This window comes from Conger conger, chromosome 16 (genome assembly GCF_963514075.1).
Source record: "Conger conger chromosome 16, fConCon1.1, whole genome shotgun sequence".
Taxonomy (NCBI): Eukaryota; Metazoa; Chordata; class Actinopteri; order Anguilliformes; family Congridae; genus Conger; species Conger conger.
In genome coordinates this window covers 23,833,907-23,850,542 of record NC_083775.1, presented here as the reverse complement: position 1 = coordinate 23,850,542, position 16,636 = coordinate 23,833,907, and the positions used below count along the sequence as shown (strand labels likewise).

The 16,636-nt window shown below is 46.9% G+C and overlaps 1 protein-coding gene across 2 annotated transcripts; it reads left to right on the top strand.

Moving 5' to 3' along the window:
* Positions 1–97: 97 nt before the first annotated feature.
* LOC133114663 (testis-expressed protein 2-like) lies at positions 98–16,304 on the top strand. Of its 2 annotated transcripts, none has more exons than XM_061224222.1 (12): positions 98–522; positions 5,161–6,403; positions 7,103–7,315; positions 7,471–7,774; positions 8,162–8,403; positions 8,613–8,771; positions 10,204–10,303; positions 10,611–10,743; positions 11,562–11,699; positions 12,099–12,302; positions 12,812–12,932; positions 15,174–16,304. In XM_061224222.1, exons 2-12 carry the CDS (start codon positions 5,183–5,185, stop codon positions 15,324–15,326), a joined length of 2,988 nt encoding a protein of 995 aa, XP_061080206.1. In that variant the 5' UTR covers positions 98–522; positions 5,161–5,182; the 3' UTR covers positions 15,327–16,304. The 2 variants fall into 2 exon arrangements, with proteins under 2 accessions (XP_061080206.1, XP_061080205.1); XM_061224221.1 differs by having other exon boundaries at positions 12,093–12,302.
* Positions 16,305–16,636: the final 332 nt, after the last annotated feature.

Below are 16,636 nucleotides of genomic sequence, written 5' to 3'. Positions count from 1 at the left end.
GTCGCAGCAGCCATGACTTTAATAATGAGATTAGGTTGTCCGCAGCTATAGCGCGTGGGAGGGAGGAGGGGATATGCATTAGCGCTGTTGCGGTACAGTACGAGGAGTGTGTTTACAGTCCTGCGTTTTGTCAAGCGGGCTTTTGAATTAAGTACGCTAGCCTACGTCGATTTAAAGTCAGCACGATCACCTTGTCGCTGTACACTCTCAGGCAGTTGCAGTCGCTTTTTTTTTTTAGTTATTCACGTCTCATTAAACAGCTGTCGTTTTAGATTAGAAGTTAAAATCCGCGGCTCTTCTCTGATGCAGTCCGTCCTCAGCTCTTATCACCGTTTGTCCCGCACCAACCGGAATGCACTGATTTGCCGTACTGTGCTGCATACCGTGGCTCCAACCCGACGGATTTGGATACAAACCATCGCCATTTGTCACTTTTGTGGAGACCGACAACGCGCGGGACTGCAGCGATAAATCAGCGCCATACAATGTAACTGAAATGGGAATGGGCTGATGTGCATTCAGGTGAGTCTGGGTCGTGTTCTGTACGAACAAAGGTGCTGCTAGGTGATGTGCGTTGTGTATACGGTGCTGTCTCGTGATAAATTAAACAGAGGCAGGCTTTATCATTTGTGTGTATGGGCACATTTATTGAACATGTGCAAAATGTTAAAACTATCAAAAACAAATCAAAAGGACAGCTAAAGACAAGTTTCCTTGTTCATACTGATGGCATGATTGCATTTTGTTTTCTTGCATGTCTCCTTGTGTACGCCCCCCCCCCACCCATTCCCCTACACATACAAGATTGTTTGTCAAACATCAAGGACAGGACATCAATTAGGCAACCCCTGCCGGAGCATCGTTAATCTGTCCCAGTCAGAGCTCATGGCCTGAATGGATGGCAGAGACTGTTTGTCAAAGTCATGGTGCAGTCCAAGGCAATGAACAGAGCAGTCGTTCAGGTGTGGTGTATGGAATAGATTGGAATATTTTGATCTGTATTAATCTGCTCTAGGTGTACTCATCTGTTTCCTGTGAACCGATTTCAGCTCAGATCTGCATTTCAGCCCAGGTCTCCAATGTCAGTTTGCAGATTTCTCCCCCGTTGTGGCACACGGTCATGGCTGCTGGACGAAAAGGTCTGTCATCAATTCACGTTTCTGTCAGTAGACAGCCACCTTTCAAGTAAGGACATGGGGAAATGACTCAGCGCTGTACTGACTGCACCATGTGGAATTTTGCCTATGGCTTCAATGTCAGGAGAAACAGTCAACATCCCACCCAAACACCATGAAGCATCTGCAGATATTCAGCTGTGCCTGAGAGCATTGTAATTCCTGAAGTCATCGTTTCTTGGCGTTATGGTTTCAAGTATCACCCTGGCCTTGGGCGACCTTGGCTGTCATGCTGGTGAGCAATCACCTTGAAGAATCCACACAGAACATTATGGGGAATTTTTCACCAAATGAATTGAATTACAATTAATTTCCAAAATTGACTAAATGAAAATGTAATTGACCCTCAACCCTGTACCAAGGTACATGGTACAGGCGGCAGCACTAACCAGGAAACAACTTTCCAGATGCACTTGAAGGAATTGAAAGATAACCAACACTTTCAGCACGTATACTTCCTCAAGGGCTCATGGAAACACATACATTTTGATGATAAGTCATTACCTTATTTCCTTCAACTCAAGGGCAGCTGGAATGAGTTTATCCTCATTGCCACAGGGATGGGAGCCCTGCCTGTGCTGTACCAGGTGGCTGCTGTGGGGAGGGGGCAGTCTCTCCTCTGTGCTGAGAGAAAATATGGCAGGCTCCAGGCATTTGTCTTGCACAACTTGACAGCAATGTGAAGAGTGGCCAGGCTCTAATTCTCAACAGTGCTACATTTCAGAGAAAATAACGAGCCTGTGTCAGGATGCAGCGATGTCTGGAAACATGGCACATCCCAAAAGGACACGCACTCTAGTTCTCTCGGTCGGCTTTTACCTTGCTATTATCTTATTTTTCTATTTTCATGCATGTCTACATGCATGGTTGTGCATGTTTCCGAGAATTTACTGTCAAATTTGCAAGTGCATAAGTTCCTCAACAAGTGAAAAGCATCAAATCCATAAATAGCAAAACACATATTTAGAGCAGTTATAGCCAGAAACAATAGTCATCATGAGAGCAAGTGTTTTTTTATGGTGTACAAGAGGGATATTGGGGGGGGGGATGTAAATCAGATAACAACATATCAAATATCCCTGAATATGGAGTTTTGTACATTCCCTGAGGGGATTGTGAAAATACCATCAGTTAGTTAACCTGTGAAAAGGTGACTGTTCACATCAGACGTTGACATCATACCTTAGTGACACCAACGGTGTGATGCCAGGTTTGAGGATTGAATTCTACCCCCTCTGGTTGCAGGCTGTTAAGGCACAATGCATAACACCCTCTGAGGCTGCCAGTTATTGGTCTGCCAGGATTTTTAAAAATAAGCACAACGACAGTCCACTAGCAGCAAGCTAATTTACCAAGCGGTTCCTCAATTTGACTAAACTTTTCACAATTTTTTTTGCACAATTGCACAATGCAGGCAGACTGAGCTGTGCTTATGGAGGGCCACCAGTGACAAGTTAATGGGTACTGTTAGGCTAGGTAAGGACAAGGGCTGTCATATATCCAACAGCTTAAATAAGCTTAAATAAGATGAGCTGATGCAGGAGGGTTTGCTCAGTCCAAGCCAATCCGTTTGGCCAGTGCCTTGCGATCTTATTCACGAGGCTCGCTCTGAATCTGAAACTGATCTGTATCAGCTATTACGTTATTGTTAGTATTGGTGTCATTTTTTGGACCTGGAGTTATGCTTTATTTTTCAAACAAAAGAGTGGAAAAAACAGACCGTGAACCCCGAACCCTTAAAACGACCCTGCTGGTTGAGTGAAAAGCACCATGCATATTCAAGACATTGCTGAGAAAATAAACAATGCCAAACTATTGTTTTTCTCGCCGCCAGGATACATTTTCAGACAGCTGTAAGGCCCAGCCAACGATCCGAGATTGAGAAGGCTTTCTGTCATTAAAAATTACCTCTGGTGGCTTTCATCAGCACATACTGGCTTTGTAGCCTGATGTACATTTATGGCTGCTACACCCAGTCACCAGCCAGGCAGCCACCCGTCTGATTGGCTCACCCCGCAGCTCAGCTCAGATAGTAGAGCACAGCACTCTCCTGCCCACTGTGCAGCAGATTCAGACACTTTCTGTGGTCTGTGTGTGTTTGTGTTGACAGGCCCTTTCTATGTGTGTGGTTTGACAGTCTCCATCTCTGTGTTAAAGGCTTGTATTTTGCTGTGTCTGGAAGGGAGTTCCAGGAGATGTGTGTGTGTGTTCCAACGCTCTCCTCTTCCTGATCTGCACAGTCTCCTGATGCTGTGTTAAATTTGCCTCTTTGGGGATTAGATTACATCCTCCTGCTGCTTTGTGATCTGCCCGTGTCACCGCGGTTACATGACTTGTGGCAATTTATTTGACTGAAACTGGGAAAATTATCTGAATGACTCAGAAGAAACGAGTGAACTCAGTTTAATACAGTGATTCTCACTATATTTGTGCCCAATGCTCCTGATGTTGCAGTTGGTAATGCGATTTCCATTGCGATTTGACAACTTTGCAGATCAGTCCGAACAGGAGTAAGGACCGTGTAAATATCATATCGGTGATTATTTCTTCTAAATTTAGCACTTTACAAAGTGGGTGATTTCATATTTCAGAAATCTGGTGGCAAATGTGGCACTATTGGCCACTCATCTAACCAGACCTCCTCTTCCATAAGCTCCAAAGAAGAAATAGGTGAATTTAATGGCTGATTTCTTCATAGTGTGTATGTAAATAAGGAGAGACAGAGGGAGGACGGAGAGAAAGGGTGAGAGAGATAGAGGGTACATCACTGCCCCACATTGCCTGCGGAAAGTGCCGGAAGCGACGGGCAGGTGAGATGAAGCCTTGATCTGAGCTGAACAGTTTACCGCTGAGCCCTTGTCCCAAAAGACCGCGAGCGAAGTTTGTACAGCTGGGCTCCGGCCTAGGCTCACCATTCAGTCAGACACTCTGCTAAAATGGCTGTGATGTGATGTGATGTATGTTCCTCTTGAACATTTCTTCCTGCAGCAGCGAGCATCAAGTTCGCACCCATAGTCAGTAAGAGCCCAAATAAATTATTTTGGGCTGAATATCTGGCCTACACCTATACCATGTGTTTTTCAGCTTGGTTTACTTTGCCACATAGTAAATGCAAAGGAATAAATATTTTCTTTTTAATACAAATGTAAAATTTGTGATTTGACTGACAAAACAAAGTATACAATAAGCCCACAGGCATCAGATGATGAAATAATACTTCAATATTTGTAAACAGTCTGATGAGAGCTTCACCATAACTGACGCAGACATTTTCATGGGCCTGCCCACTGGCTGAATTATTGTCTGGAGATTCAGCATTTACTGCTAAGTACATTTGATTAAAGTGCATGCAGCGTCCTGCATTTTGGAAGAAACTTCATAAGACATAAAATTCTCTTTTTATTGAGGCCTAGAGCTGGCTCCGATCCAGTCTGACAATAAAGACAGAATCCTTTATGTGGTATTATGCAATATCTTGCTTGTCTGAGTCTCTGCTGGGGCTAAAGTAGACAGTTGCTCTTCACATAAGAGAAGAGCCTGCAGCAAAACCAGGAGAGAAAAAACACAAAGAGAAATCATGATGGTGAGCTAGCAATAACTGGCAGCTTTTTACAAAGGTATCTAGTAACATAACAAAGGTTTAATGCTCACAAAGCAGTGTTTGCATTTTTTATGTAGTTGTGTGATTAGTTGAGGTTTATAAGAGAGAGGTAGCAGATAGCATGATATTTGAATATCGATATATTGCAAATAGATATGATGCATTTTCCTCTGTGATTGTTTTTGGGATTATTTTGGCAATAGAAAATAATAATAGCTTTAAATAACTATATATAAAAAAAGATTGAGATTTAAGTATATTTTGTACTGAGAATGTCAATTCAAACTTGGATTTAGTCTCGGGCTAGGTCTAATCTGTGACTGTGAAACCGGCCTGCAGAGTCTAAACTACAGGCTGATCTTCACTGTCTCCTCCATTTCCCAGGGTTCCTAGAGAAGCTGAAGAGATGTCGGAGGCTGCAGAGAAGGGCCTGGACTGTGGGCCTCCCCATCGGGGCTGTGAGCATGACGACGGCGGCCTGCAGGGCATTGTGATCCAGCTCACTGGCACAGAGGGGGCGGGGGAAGACTCTGAGGACAGCGACTGCGTCTTTCTCCCTGACCTGCACCAGGGCACCCCCCTCAGGACAGTCCGGCCCCCCCGCCGCGCCGCGCCCACGCCCGTCCTGAGCGACCGCTCCGCCTCCGCCCCCGCCTTCCTCTCACCCCACCCCTCCCCGCCCAAACCGCTGCTCAGCCTCGTCAAGTCCCTCTCCACGGAGATCGACCCCAAAGGCGCCTGCTCTTCCTCCTCGTCCCCCTCCTCTTCCTCCACCCTGCGGCCCAAGCCCCTCCTCAGCCTGGTCAAGTCCCTGTCCTCGGAGATGTCGCGGCGCGAGCCCGAGGTGGCTCAGTCCCTGTCCGACTCCAAGCTCAACCTGCACGTGTGGAAGCAGCTGACCCAGGATCATCCCGCGGCCCCGCCCGTCCCCGCCCACGCCCCCGCCGACCCCTGGCCCGCCGAGCCAGAGCCCCGGGGCTTCTTCAAGGCCGAGCTGGAGGACACGCGGCGCAAGCTCTCCGAGGCCATGCAGGAGCCGCTGAGCATGCTCAGTAAGATGATCCGGGAGGACAGCCCTAAGCAGCAGCAGCAGAGTCGGTCGCCGGGGGCGACGGGGGCGATGGACACTGCGGGGGGCGGGGCCGAGGACGGCGATGCAGAGGGGGTGGAGAAGCAGGGCAGGAGGGCGTGGCGGGCAAAGTGTGCCCTGCCCAGCCCCTCCCCTGCCCCTGCCCTGTCCCGGGACAGCAGGTACGAGATCTGCACGTACGGTGATGTCATCCAGGTGGTGGAGATCGTGGGCCCAAGGCCTGAGGGGAACGGCGGAGGGGCACCTCAACAGGTACAGGGGCCCCGGGGCCCGGCCCGGCCCTCACTCTCTGGGTCGGGGCAGTGGCTGTTCTGCGTTTCGGCGCTGGCCTACAGCTTCTTCGTCCTGCCCCTGCCCTCCTACCTGGCAGGCCTGGCCCTGGGGCTGGCAGGAGGGTTCATGCTGGGGCTGCTGGTGGTTCTGCTCCTGGCTCCCCGCCGCTCCTCACGGCGCCCCCTCAGGGTGCCCCCCTCCCTACAGGACAGCCTGCGCGCTGACACCCCTGCCCAGGAGCACAGACACCCCAAAATCCTGCAGGTGAGTCAGCTACTCTGGTGTGAGTCTGATGTGAGCACAGAATAGAACTGAACAGAATAGAATTGGCTTCACTACTTGCTCTGGGGAGACAAGTTTTTTCAAAACAAATGTGTGACCCATTTCAGTTTTCACTATCTTTTAATCTTACACAAATCTAAACAATTCCATCCTGTCAAGAGAGGCTGGGTATTCGAAACCCTTCCCCCTCCCCGACAGCTACAATTCTATCTGCTGTCTATCTGCTGCTTTTTATTGGGGATCAAAGCTCATTACTATAACCTGCAAAATGAGCAATGCCATGCTTCAGTCTGGATGAAAGAGATCAGATCGCCTCTCAGATCTCCTGCTGCATTCAGACATAATTAATGCAGAGGACTCCTTGGCATTGTTCCCTGCTCTTCTCTGGAGGCGATCTTCACTGCAGTGTGAACGGGGCGACATGTTAATTTGGCTAATCCCATCCTAATTAGTGCCATTCTTTTTGGCTGAGCTGCAGTACACTCGCCCAACTTCTTCCTCATAATGAGTCTTACCTTGGTTACGGTGACATCATAATTGTCGCCTTGGTTCCCCTCAGTCCGTTCCTTCTTTGTTGTGAGAGCCTCACCCTGGTGACGGTGACAAAATGGCTGCTGTGGCTGCTCTTTGTCCACTCCGGAGTAAAAGAACCGAACCCTGTGTTTCATCCTCCTTCCGCAGGGCTGGATGAATGAGATGCAGGAGTACAATCCAGAAATGTACCACCCCTCCCTCACCCAGTCCGTCTACGCCACCCTGGAGGGGTCCCACTTGCAGCTGGCCTACCCCCGCACTAACATCTCCCGCAGGGCCACCTTCCACGACCCCCTTCCTGACCCCGCCCAGGAGCCCGTATTCATCCGCTGGCGCCAGATCCAGTTGGCTGGCAGCCAGGTCAGTGCCCCGCCTGCCTACACGTGATCCATACAAATATACAAATACAGGGACAAGGCCAATCTGTTTTCACATCTACGCAGGTGATGTAATTCTTGGATTTGGATGCAGTATTTGTCATTAAATTAAGTCTGCCCCCCCCCCCCCCCCCCCAGGTGTTTCTGTTGCCCACGGTGCTGGCGCGAAAGAGGGTGTGGAACAAGAAGTACCCCATCTGCATAGCGCTGGCTGAGGAGGTGGTGGAGGAGGAGAAGGAGGTGGGGGAGGAGGCCGGAGGGGAGGTGCAGGAGGAGCAGGGGGAGAGGGCCGAGCAGGATGGGTCCCCTGTCGCCAAGCTGGGGCCCCCCGTCACTCTCTTCCTGTTTGGCCGGACAGGTCGGGAGAAGGAGGAGTGGTTTCAGCACTTCTTGTCTGCCTCTAAGGCGAGGGACTGCGATCAGGACAGTGGCTCCAAATCCGGTGAGGAAAACTCAGTGACCCGAGCATGTGTCTGTGAAGCGTCTCAGAGTGCTGATCTAGAATCAGGGTTTTCCTTCCCGTATCCAGACTTTTTACATTATGACCTAAAACGGAAAACTGGACCTAGATCAGTGCCTGAGGCTGTTTATGCCTGCTGGGGAGCGTACGAAAGAATATATCATACACCACTTTGATTCTAATTGTTGACAATGACATAAAATTAGACCTTTTCTGTTGAGTTGAGTTATACACCTGGTTGCATGCCATTAGTGTAAGTTCATATCTGACCATAGTGATGTCGAACCACAGCAAGCACCAGGAAACATGCCTTTCAATTAATCTTACTATGTGTTGTGTGAGGAGTGACTTAGCCCCTCCCCCTTCCAGACGTGTCAGCGCAGCAGGACTCCACCCCCGCAGGCCTGGCGCAGTGCAGCGGAGGGTCCAGCAGGGGGAGCTCTGAGGATATCCCCTCTCTCCTGAGGCTAAAGGACCTGGCGGGCAGCGTCCGGGAGAAGATCCTGCTGGACTACAGCGCCTACATGGCCCGCTTTGTGGTTTCAGAGGCCGGCAGTGCCCCACCCAGCCCCCCCCACAGCACTGGTGACAGTCCCACCGCCAAGGAGAAGGTGCCTGGCCTTAGTTATGACCAGCTTGAAATTACCAGCTACCAGCTGTTTCAAAGCATATCTTGAGCTTGTCAAACCATGTTGAGTATGGAGCTGGTCTGAACTGGTCAACCAGCTACCAGCTGTTTCAAAACCTAGCCTGAACCATTTTGAGTGTTCAGTCTATTCATCCTGAACAGTTACTTTTTACCTGTGCTACCGTTCCTCAGCTCTATGAGCCCGTCACTGGCAGTAACGGCGAATCCCAGCCTGCGGCCACCCGAGGAGTCAACGCCCTCGTCGGCCGGATCTTCTGGGACTTCCTCCGTGAGAAGTACTGGGCCAATCAGGTGGCCCACAAAATCCAGAAAAAGCTGACAAAAATCCGGGTGAGTAAGAGGCTGAGGGAGAAAGAAGAGGGGTAGATCAGACGAGGAAAAGGAGGGATGATGGACATGGGAGTCCTTTGTTCCGGTAGAGACTGGTATGGACTGGTTTGAAAAGCGGGGGTGAACGCTATTTAAACTTGGCTGCTCAAACAGTCCAAGAGGGCTGCCAGGTATTCTGTGCTCTAGGCCTGATTTAGTTACATCAGAAACCAAATCAAACCCCAGAAACCAGGGAGGTATTTCACGAAGCTGAGTAAAACCTGGAACAGCTCTTTTTACTTTTACTTTTTAGATTTATGAGGGTTCCGTGTTTTACTGAGTTAAATGTATACTAATCTGCTTTAATTGATTCAATGAAAATTGATTAGATTTAATTGATTAAATCAAGTGCTGAGTAACCAAATATAAGAACTATAAAAGCTCTTTTCCCATTAATCTCAATGTAAGATGTGGCTTGTAAGCTAGTTCACCACACTGTGCATCACTTCAATGGGTGCCTGAATCATTACTCCAGGCAGTATTGCTGTAACACTCACATTAGCCATTAGCCTATCAACCGCATTAGCACTACACACATAAATATTATTTCATCTCCATGAGGTCAGGATGTCAGGATGTTTCCATGTGCATTTTTTATAATAATAATAATAATAATAATAATAATAATAATAAAAATAAATGTACTTTTCATAGATGATGCTCATAATTGCTTTCCCGATAATACACAAGCAGAACAGGAGGAAGTGAATTAAAAAGAGAGGCAGGTATATAAAAAAAGAAAACATGACAAAGCAGGACATGGAGTATAACCTTCAGGGTCATAAAAGGGAATGTAGTGTAGTAATGGAATAATAAAACAATGATATAGCTAATAAAATAAGACAGTAATTGAAATTAAAACATAGCCAAAGGCAAAAAAATATATTTCCACGTTCTTTATCAGGAGAAATGGTGGGCCGTTTGGGAGGGCGGGAGAGTTGTCACAGACACTGACTGCAAGATCGCTGGATAGTCTCGCGCATTGGTGAGGCGCCGAGTCAGCGCGATGCCTCTACTTAACGGAATTTGTTCGCTCTCCCAACTCCCGTCATATAACTCACCCCTACAGACTTCCCGCATATCGACTTTCTCCTTCACCTCGTGCTCTTCCAGCGTGCAGAAAAACGATATTTATTATTTTCCATCTCAGTTACGGAGCAGTGGCATTATTCCCAATATTGATCTGTTCGCTCTTTCTTTTTTTTTCATTAAGCCGTGGTAGTCATTTGCTCGAATTTGAGGGGCCTTCTTCCTAAATCTTTGGAAAGCACAGCTAACGTCTTCAAGGAAATAAATCAAATGGAATGGTAATGGCTTTTGTGTCATCAAATGACCAAGCTTTATTTTGTATTTAGAGATTTTTTGTTTGCGTGTTCTCTGTGTCCCACTGCAGTTGCCGTACTTTATGAATGAACTGACCCTGACAGAGCTGGACATGGGTACCTGCATGCCGCAGCTGTTGAGCATGTCCAGACCGACAGTGGACCACAGAGGTAAGGTTATGGGTATTGGGAGTGGGGCAGGGTGACATCAGAGTCAGCAGGGAGAAAGAGAGCATTGTGACTGCATTATGCATTTACAGTCTTTGCATAAGATCATAAAATTCAATGGTGTTAACCTGTTTGTGTGTGTGTCTGTGAGCATATTTTGAGGCCAAAAAGGATGCATAAGGATGATGTGGTCAGCTTACACAAGGATAAATCAGGCCTAGCCCCCAGCCACCCAACACACACCCAACATACACTTAGTGATTGTGCGGTGACCACAATGAGACCGCTCTGGTTGTATCTCTGTGGTCAGGTCTGTGGTTGGAGATGGAGGTGATGTATACCGGCTCTCTGCAAATGACCCTGGAGACCAAGATGAACCTCTGTAAGCTGGGCAAGGAAGGCGGGGCCGAGGCTGACAGTGTGCCAGAGTCTGGCTGCATGAGGTACCAAATACGCCTTACCCACACCTGTATGGCCTTACCAGTTGAATGAGTGTCTACCATTACCCCACTGTACTGATACCTGTCCTGCCTGACCACCTGCACTTCCACCTGTACAGCGACCTGAACGATTACATGTATCACTCCCAATACCTTTATCTGAAATGCTATCTGTATGGCTGTCTGTAGTGCTACCCATGCTGCTATTGCTACATGTATTGCTTTGCTATATGCACTGCTTGCTGAACCATGTTTGTATCATGCGGATGTACGAGTTGAGCGGTTTAATGTGGGGCGGCCTGTAGCGTAGTGGTTAAGGTTCATGACTGGGACCCGCAAGGTTGGTGGTTCGAAGGTCGGTGGTTCGATCCCCGGTTTAGCCACAATATGATCCGCACTGCCGTTGGGCCCTTGAGCAAGGCCATTAACCCTGCATTGCTCCTGGGGAGGATTGTCTCCTGCTTAGTCTAATCAACTGTACGTGCCAAATGCCGTTAATGTAATGTAATGTAATGTAATGTAGATTTGTGAGATGGAGTGTCTTACAGCAGTGTGGACTGGCTTACAGCAGATTGTGAGCATCGCAAAACATCTGATTCAAACTGGATGACTGAAGGTCAGCTAAAATATTAAATAGCCAGTGTTAAAGCCAATAAAACATGTCTGCAATTCAGTACCCTTACTACCACACACACGCACACACACCACAATCAGTGTTCTGTGCTGTATGTGCAGATGCAGTGTGTATATATATATGTATATTTATTTGCGTGTGTGTGTAGATACCTGTGTGCCTCTGACTCTGAAAAATGCTGTGTCAGCTCCAGGCCCAGGTTGTGTATTCTGGCAGACAGTGATGAAGAGTCCTCAAGTGCTGGCTCCTCTGATGAAGAGGAAGTGCCACCTTCTGAGCCCCAGGGGGTTCTGGGAGACAAGGGCACTCCACCGGGTGCTGATGGGTAAGGTTGAACAGTGAACTGTTTCCCGCAGGGATCCAGTGCTTCATATATCAATTTGATGGGTGTCTGGATAGATGCTGAGAATGAGACAAGCCCATCCAGATATTAGGAGGTTCAGTGGATCTGTGCTGTTTCAGCAGAATGGAGACTGCCAAGGGGACAGTAAAGCTTCTACTGTTCCCCTGTAGTTCAGGTACATAACTCAGATTAGAACACAGGTCATATTGTGACATTTCTGCAACTACTTCAATGCTCCCAGTGATTTATTAACAAACACACAACAGTTAGTCCTGATGAAGACTGTGCAGGCCAAAATGGTGTTCATTCATGAGTGGAGGGTCTCCTTTGGGGCATTTCCAGTGCATTCAGCCATTTTTCTGATTCTTTGCCCAGTCACAGTGGCTGCAGCACGAGCAGGAAGATTCTGAAGTTTGTGGACAAAATTGCCAAGTCCAAATACTTCCAAAAGGCCACTGAGAATGAGTACATCAAGAAGAAGATCGAGGAGGTGTCCAACACACCCCTGCTTCTAACTGTCGAAGTGCAGGAGCTCTCTGGAACCCTGGCTGTTAACATTCCACCACCCCCTACTGACAGGATATGGTATGGCACCTGTCCCCAATGAAAATCTTTCATTGGTGAAGAGCAGTAGAAGTACACATTGTGTTGTAGTTTAAAATGTTTTATCACAAAATGCATATTCTGATTTGCTCTCGTCGTTAGATTTGATTACCCCACTGTGATCCAGTTTTTGGCTACTAACTCCCAAATTTGGCCCAAAAAATATATAATCCTCACACTTTGAATTGGCTGACAATGATCGCATCATGGAAGTAATTTGAGTTTTACTATTTTTGGCATTGGTATACAGAAGTCTGTTTATCCCTGGCCTGAACACAAGAATGGAAGTCTTAAGGCTGAGGGGCAGTACAGAGGCAGATCTCTGCACTGGCAGCCAGTAGATCAGCAGAAATACAACACAGGAGTTTGACTTCTTTCAACATCAAATACTATTGTATAACTGCTGCATTCTCATACATACATGTCTATGTGTGTATGTGCATTCTCCTGTGTGCGTCCATACTTATGTGTATTTGTACATACCTGTGCAGGTACAGTTTCCGTGTTCCACCGCGATTGGACCTGAGAGTGAGGCCCATGCTGGGCGAGAGGGAGGTGACCTTCACGCACGTCACCGAGTGGATTGAGAAAAAACTGCAGCGCGAGTTCCAGGTCTGCTCTTCACAACAAGAGCCCCGCACACAGCAATAACACCATGGTCCTTTCATTTTTAAACCTTGCCCTGGTCCTTCATGCTAATAGCCCCCACACATCACAGGACTTTTATTCTACAACCTTGCCCTGGCCCTTCACACTAACAGCCCCTCAACACTGCACATCAGGATACCAACAACTCTCATTTTGAAGGCTTGACCTGGCCCACACACCCTTTGTCCTTGAAGACCAGCCAGCCACACACCTTACTGAAATAATCACTATACTAATTTAGTTTCCCTGCCTGGTTCTGGGAGCGTTAGGGGTTTAAGGATCCACCAGATTAAGGCTCTGTGGGGATTGGTTACTAGTAGCCCTGACCTAGATATCTCACACCTGAGAGACCGATAACATGCAGTCTGCTAAATCCTCACTGAGGTGGGCTTGAGCTATAGAAAATGTATACTGTACTACTCATACTCTTCCCAAAGAGGAAACTCACACAAACATGCGGGACAGTGGAGAGGTTGCACACTGCTTTACAATAGAGTTCAGAGCTCCCCAACCCTAATCATGAAATGCTACAGCATTCCCTGGTTTCTGTTGTTTCTCAGGACTTCATTCATCAGTCAAAGCAGTTGAGTACCCAGTTAACTCATTTGTAACTTGCCTGTTTTTCTGGGATTGAATTGGTTGATGCTTTTAAGGTTAAAATAAGAACTAGCAGGCCCAGTGCCCCTCCAGAACCAGGACCAGGGAACCCTAATATGGAGCAACACTGTATATCTCATGATCTATCAAGACTCACACATTATTACCATTTACTATTCATAATACATAATCATAAGCATAAGCCATTTTTACAGGATGTCTGGGTGGTGTAGTAGCAGAATGTTAGATTATTATTAGTGTTTCCATCATGAACAGTGAGGTCCATAAGTATTTGGACAGTGGTACAATTTCTGTTATTGTGGCTCTGTAATCCAGCACATTGGATTTTAAATGAAACAATTAATATGAGGTTGAAGTGACGGACTGACGCCTTTCATTTCAGGGTATTCACATCAATGTTGCGGAATCCATGTAGGAATTGCATACCTTTTTATACATAGTCCCCCCATTTTAGGGGAAAAAAAGTAATTGTATAAGGTGGCTTCTCAGCTGTTTCTGATTAATCTGGTATAGTCAATACTTTAGTGCAGGTATAAGATAGTCAGTATGAGGCTGAGACATAGAGACATAGTCCACACAATTGGCTTCTCAAAATAAATAGTTTGGAACATCATTAAGACGAAAGAGAACCCTGGTGAGCTTAGTAATTGCAAAAAGGCTGGTAGGCCAAGGAATACCTCTCCAGTTGATGATCAAAGAACCCTAAACACCTGTCCAACAGATCAGATATCTATTCAGATACTATTCAGGAGGCAGGTGTGTCAGTGACTACAAAAGCAGATATACAGTGGTTGCAGTTATTAGCTGCAAAAACAGGATGGCCAGGTTACAGTTTGCTAAGTAGTACCTTGCAGGGCTCTGGAAGAAGAACTTAGGAACAGATGAGACCAAGATTGACTTGTATCAGAGTGATGGCAAGAGCTAAAAGGAACTGTCAAAGAGCCAAAGCACCCCCCTCATCTGTGAAACATGGTGGTGGGGTTCTTATAGTTTGGACATGTATGGCTGCCACAGGTGCTGGCTCACCTGCCTTCATTGATGATGTAACTGCTGATAGCAGCTACATGAAGCATCTTATCTGGTTGAGTTCAATGAAATGCCTCCAAAGTCATTGGATCGTGCTTCATCCCCCAGCAAAGCAATGATCCCAGACATGCATTTGTGCTCTCTTTCTTAATGATGTTTGAAACAATTTGTAAGCTTATTGTTTGGCCTATGTCTCTGACTGTATTTTTCTTATTTCTCATGGGATAATGTTTCTGTTCATTGGCCACTGAGTGGTCTGTAGAGTGATAGCCTCTTGCATGCCTCTTCCACCCACAGTAAATGTAGCTTATGAAATCCACTTAAGCCTCTCCAACTGGTGATGAGTTGGGTTTACTCTGTTCAATCATTTACCGCTGGTACTCAACTTCTCAATTAAGTGTTTTGCAGGTGGTGCACATTGATGTGCGCTTCCACCAATCAGTGGAAAGGGCTTTGAGTTGAATGCACTACATACAGTTGTATATCTAGATTATATATAACATTGGCTCATTAACTTGGTTATTTGAATCCTCAGCTGTGCATCTGTTGTTCCACTTGCAGAAGGTGCTAGTGATGCCGAACATGGATGACCTTTACCTGCCACTCATGCACTCTGGGCTAGACAGTCCTCCAACCTCCCAGCATTCCCCTGCCTCGTGCTCACGAGAGTCCTCCATGGATGTGGGAGAAAAGGATGAGGTGGTGTCGGAGTAATGCCGGCCCTTGGGTGGAGGTGTATTGAAGATGCATCCCCTGCGATTCGGACAGCCCACAGCTGTGCATAACCGGGAGGACAACTCTGGTGCCTGCTGAATATTGAACCCACAGGTCCTAAGAGTGAAAGTCAGCAGCCTGGTGATTGGATGGGCCTGGTCTGGGTGTTTAGGTGGACAACAGCACCCTCTGGAGACTGGTGCTGGGATGGCATAAGTAGCGCTCACGTCGTTGAGCCTGCTGGGCAGGGGGTGTCAAAGTAAATTTTTGAGGGCTGCAGTGTCTGCAGGTGTTCATGGTTTCTTTTCAGTTTGCAGCCAATTAAGGCCATGAGAACAAGGTTTGTGGATTCTTTAGCCAATCAACAGGTTAAATTAATCAATGGTGCTGAGATATGCTGAAAATCTGCAGACAGCAGTGAAGTTTCCATCCAAATATTTCACAAATCATAAGTCGATATCCGAAAAGTCGGCAAAAGAAAATGCAAATCAGTGTTTCCATCAGCTACTGTTATGTGAATATTTTGAAGAGGATGGAATATGATTACGTAATCAAGTGTGCCAGCTGCCCCTTTTTTGGGCTTTCTGGAGTCTGTGCCATGTCACCATTTATTCAAAAAATGAATAATGATTCTTTATCGATATGCCAACTATTCATTCTCGACCAAGTGTTTTTTGTTTTCTTCAGCAATGTTTTGCAAAATGTTTATTTTAAGCATTTCAACTTCAAAATTGGCATAGAAACAGTTGGATGGAAAGCCCTCCACTGTGGCTCTCCAGTGCTGGATTCTGACACCCGCGCTGTAGAGTCTGTCCCATGGTGTAGCATGCAGTACAGAGCTGTGATGCTCGGCTGAATGTTGGCACAAGTCTCTGAAATGCAGGCTGTGTTGCCATGGTGCGCAGGAAGTGTCGGTACAGGAAGGAACCCTATGTCTCCTGCATGTGTGATCCTTCCCTCTCGTCCTTCTGGAGCGGAATAAAGAGGTTTCTGTGCCGGAGGCCCGAGGCTCGTCTCCTCTTTCCATACTCTCCAATGGAAGTTCCCTGATGTGGGTTGGACATGCATATTTGAATTATGCCAGTCTGTGTGTGTGTGTGTTATCTACTTTGTGTGACTGAACAGGAGTGTGTGTGTTAAATGAAACCATGTCCGTGACCTGTGTTAGCATCCTCTCAAAGAGCTGAAGAGCTAGGATGAGTCATGCTCAAGATTGCTGTGAGTTTTCCAGATACAGCTCACAGTCTGGACAATACAGTACAAGATTCAGTGTATTCATTTCTTCTCTTAGAAGACATACTGTAGACATG

Coding starts and splice junctions, on each gene's coding strand:
- LOC133114663 (XM_061224221.1), top strand. CDS start 5,183: ATGTCGGAGGCTGCAGAGAAGGGCCTGGACTGTGGGCCTCCCCATCGG. Junction 6,404..7,102: donor GACACCCCAAAATCCTGCAG/GTGAGTCAGCTA, acceptor CTCCTTCCGCAG/GGCTGGATGAATGAGATGCA. Junction 10,744..11,561: donor CCAGAGTCTGGCTGCATGAG/GTACCAAATACG, acceptor ATGCTGTGTCAG/CTCCAGGCCCAGGTTGTGTA.